The sequence below is a fragment of the Odontomachus brunneus genome, unplaced genomic scaffold (genome assembly GCF_010583005.1).
Source record: "Odontomachus brunneus isolate Ranch 3 - 2012 unplaced genomic scaffold, Obru_v1 Obru_scaffold_304, whole genome shotgun sequence".
NCBI lineage: Eukaryota > Metazoa > Arthropoda > Insecta > Hymenoptera > Formicidae > Odontomachus > Odontomachus brunneus.
Genome location: NW_022639754.1, coordinates 63,082 through 67,095, shown reverse-complemented (window position 1 = coordinate 67,095; position 4,014 = coordinate 63,082). Strand labels below are relative to the sequence as shown.

Sequence of the window (4,014 nt, the reverse complement as noted above, 5' to 3'; positions counted from 1 at the left end):
GAGAGAGAGAGAGAGAGAGAGAGAGAGAGAGAGAGAGAGAGAGAAGGGGAGGGAAAAGGATGAGAGCTGTATGGCCGCGCAATTAATTCGCTAAGTTCCGCCGGCGAGTGCAAATCGATGCAAATCCTCGAACAAAATCCCTCGCGACGCGCCGTCTCGTAATAACTTGGCGCGTCCCAACAACGGATTTGCCGATCCGAACTCCCGTTAAGAGATGATCACGCGATCGCTACGCTGCGTCGTTCCCACCGCCTCCGGGAAAGTCGAATTTAACTCGCCGGGATAGCGTACGCGGCTCGTGCGACTGCAATTATCTGAGGAAGGCAATTTCTGTAACGCCCGTAAAGCTGTCACGTGGCCCGTAACGATCTAAGGGGAAAGGGGGGAGCTGGGGGGAGGTAACGAGAAGGGGGCACGGAAGGATCGCGTCGCTTTTCAGCGCTGCGACGACGCGCTTCTCGCCGCTCAGCTCCGGCAATTCTCCTTCGGAAAAGCCCTCAAAGTCACGAGACAACAGACGCGCAAAGGGAGAAGGGAGCGATGAAGCGGACGAAACGAGGTTTACATCGACGGGGGACCAGGAGAGGAGTGTAAAAGCGAAGAGAGGAGAGGAGAGGAGAGAAAAGGTGTCGTATATATCACCGCCAAGACAGCTTTTCTTTCGGGAGACAAAAGTACCCACGCGAAGGAAGACGCGAGAAGGAAGGCGGGCATGGTGCTGTCTCTCGTGAAATCGAGGCGAGGAGAACGGGCAATAAAATTCATCTCGGTAAGCTTTTGCCGCGCGAAACCTATGTACATTCCCGTTTGCCAGCGAAATTGGCACGAATGTGGAAACAACGTTTGAAATCCACGGTGTTGCACCAAGCGCGCGGCACGCTACTGTGGAATTCTTTCCCTTCTCGAAACTCCGTTTCTCTCTCTCTCTGTCTCTCTCTCTCTCTCTCTCTCTCTCTCTCTCTCTCTCTCTCTCTCTCTCTCTCTTTTCCTCTCGGCGAAACTTCCGACGTTACTTCGCACGCGCGCACCAAAGTTGCATCCAATGTTACTCGATTCTTTTGTATCTTATTACAATCCGAGAGGGAGATAGGAAGAGAGAAGAAGAAGAAAAATACGAGAGATGTATATACGAAAGACAGGGATGAGAGTAGCGGCTTGTGTACATCGCCGTGAACACGCACGCTATTAGCTTCCTTCCGATGAAACGAACCGAAACATCAAGGCTATTCGGCTCGGTCGAGAAGATACGAAGAAGCGCGTGCCACGGTAGGAGGGTGAGAGAAAGCGCGAGCGAGCAAGAGAGATAGAGAAAGAGAGAGGGACAGTTTGCAAATTCTTACCCTGATGAAGCGCAGAACGCGCGACACCGTGCGCGACCCCGTCGATCCCCACGAAGATGAGAAGCGGTGCCAAGGCAGCGAACATCGGGACCGTCCTGGGACGCGCGGCACTCGCACCGCGAGCCCGCGGCGTCATCCCTGTGTTCCTCGTCGCGCACTCTCGCGATGATCTCCCCGATCCTCGCGCTTTTCTCCCCGGGTGCAATGTCCTATATCACCCGCGATCGCTCTTCCCTCGCGATTGGTCCACGATTAGCGCACCTGGCCGTGTCGCCTGGAGCGCCTTCTGCTGCGCGCCTGGCACGTGCTCCGAGCAGCAGCTCCCGGCCGACGAGCGGCGGCTCCGCTCATCTCCGTTCGTTCGTGCGCGTAGCGCGAGACACTCTTTTGCGGTGGACGAGCGGAGGTGTCGCACCGCGAGCACGGCGCGCGGTAACCCGGAACAAGAGCGACGGCTCGGCGGTACGCATTGGCGAGGCTCAAGGTCACCAACAGCGCGAGTCTACGGGTGCTAAGGGTGGATGGATAGATGGAGAGGGTTAGGGAAGGAAAAAAAGAAAAAGAGAGAGAGCGAGAGAGAGAAAGAGGGAAGAAGAGAGAAAGAGAATGCGAGAGAGTGTGTGTGTGTGTGTGTATGAGAGTGACAGAAAACGACCGGTGGATAAAGGCGAAGAACCCCGCGCGAAAAGACACTCCGCTACAGGCGAGAGGATTCGCGACGAGAGCGCTCGCGACCCTTTCCGCCGAGGCCTGGTCCTGGTCCCTCTGTCCCGGGCCGTAGACTGCTGCCTGGAAACCCTCGGAGTACGGAGTACGCTCGTACCTCCTCCTCCTCCTCTTCCTCCTCCTCCTCCTCCTCCTCCTCCACCACCTACTCTTCCTCCTCTACGTCCACCTCCGCTACCCCTGCGCCGCGCGACCACCCCCGACACTCCGTTCGCCCGTCCCGCGACTCGCCGCCGATAAACTTCCTACGGGCACCCTCCGATACTCTCTCTCTTCCCCTTTCTCTCCCTCTCGCTTGCTCCCTCTTCGTCGTGCAGCCCGCACCAGGAACATCTAGCTGGCGCTTGCGCCGTCCCAACCGTGCCCTGATGCCCGGGCACTGCCGCTGCCACTGCTGCTGCCTCTGCCTCTACCTCTGCCTCTACCACCGCTTTCTCGTACCTTGGCGAATCTCTCTTCCATCTGTCTGTCTCCCTTTCTCTCCCTCGCTCTTTCTCTTTTTCTCTCTTCCTTTTCACCCTCGCTGGCGCGCTCTCTCTCTCTCTCTCTCTCTCTCTGTTTCTCTTTCTCTCACGCAGACTATTCTTTCCCTCTCCTCGTCGGTGGCCCTTCGCGCGCGGGAGACCCTACAGTAGCTCCCGCGACCTCCCGCGCTTCTCCTCTTTCTTTTTCGCCCTCTCTCGACTCCCCGAATTTCTTCCCCCGAACGGTCCTGCCGCTCGCCAGGACGCGCACGCCGCCGTCTCGAGATCTACTGCTACCCTCGTCGTCTCCACCTCCTCCCGTCCCTACCGTCACCTCGTTCTGGTACCGACCAGGTACGTAGCGGATCATCGACGATCGTGATCATCATCGACACGGATCACCGCGAAATGAAGACAACGGACACGATTGCCGCATGGGGCTGTTTAGCGGGCACGATCGTTATTAAGAAAACGGCCGGATGCTGAAGTTTACTCACGGAAATGAATGTCACCCGGCCAAGGATCTCCAGCGGCGCCTTCACTCAGAGCCACTGCTTCATTTCAAATATTGTCCCCGAAGTTAAGAGTTACGACGATCGCGTGAGAGCAACGTGTGTCGCGCGAGTGACTTTCTCTCTTTCTCTCTCTCTCTTTCTTTCTCTCTCTTTCTTTCTCTCTCTCTCTCTCTCTCTCTCTCTCTCTCTCTCTCTCTCTCTCTCTCTCTCTCTCTCTCTCTCTCTCTCTCGCACGCGCTAAATCAAACACCACTTTGCTCACCCCGCGCACTACGCGCTAATCGCGGCGCAACGTGGCGCATTTATCGTGCGGAAAAATTGCCGACCAATCATGCGCGCACGGTGATTAAGAGACTGATTAACCGTGCTCGCGAATGACGAAGAAACCGGGTGTCTCTCCTTCTCCCTTTTTTGGCAAGATATCTGCATATGACATCGCATCGCATTTCGCGGGAATGAAAAATAAATCTCGCTTCGTAGCCGATGGAGCCATCTCCGTGGTGTTCCCGCGAGAGTGATTTCCGGGCCAGTATGCGGTAGAACGCGAAGGACGGCGTTAGGAACGACAGGAACAGTCGCGAAACAACGTTTCCGCCCAGCGAATTCGTTATCGCGTCGTCGATCTAATAAAAACATACGCGCGCAGGGGCGTCGTGTGTGTACGTGCGGGGGCGCGTGTTTATCTCGAGTCAATATATTTCGCGCGTCGTAACCGCGGTGAGTGCTACACGGCCCGGGCGAATCCGCGCGCGCAGAAAACAGCTCTCGCACGTAAGCGCGCGGAATCGGAATAATTTCGATCGTATGTTTCCGCGGGTATCTGTGCGGTGGACGGTGCGAAAATTCGGAGAAAAAATTCCGCGGTCGTTATTATTATTAAATTGAAATTCTGCTGCGAGCGCGCACACAGCGGAAAAGGGGCGTGCGCGTTAGCTATTAAAAAAAAAAAAAAAAAAAAAAAAAAAAAAA

The 4,014-nt window shown here is 55.9% G+C and overlaps 1 protein-coding gene across 2 annotated transcripts in view; it reads right to left on the bottom strand.

Annotated features, from left to right (window-relative positions):
* Nucleotides 1–2,127, bottom strand: part of LOC116853317 (lachesin-like) — a 57,513-nt gene extending 55,386 nt beyond the window's left edge. For both annotated transcript variants that reach the window (XM_032834367.1, XM_032834370.1), the window contains exon 1: nucleotides 1,341–2,127. In XM_032834367.1, the coding sequence (XP_032690258.1) occupies nucleotides 1,341–1,476 (136 nt within the window). In that variant the 5' untranslated portion in view covers nucleotides 1,477–2,127. The remainder of the gene's footprint in view (nucleotides 1–1,340) is intronic.
* Between the last annotated feature and the right edge of the window lie 1,887 nt (nucleotides 2,128–4,014).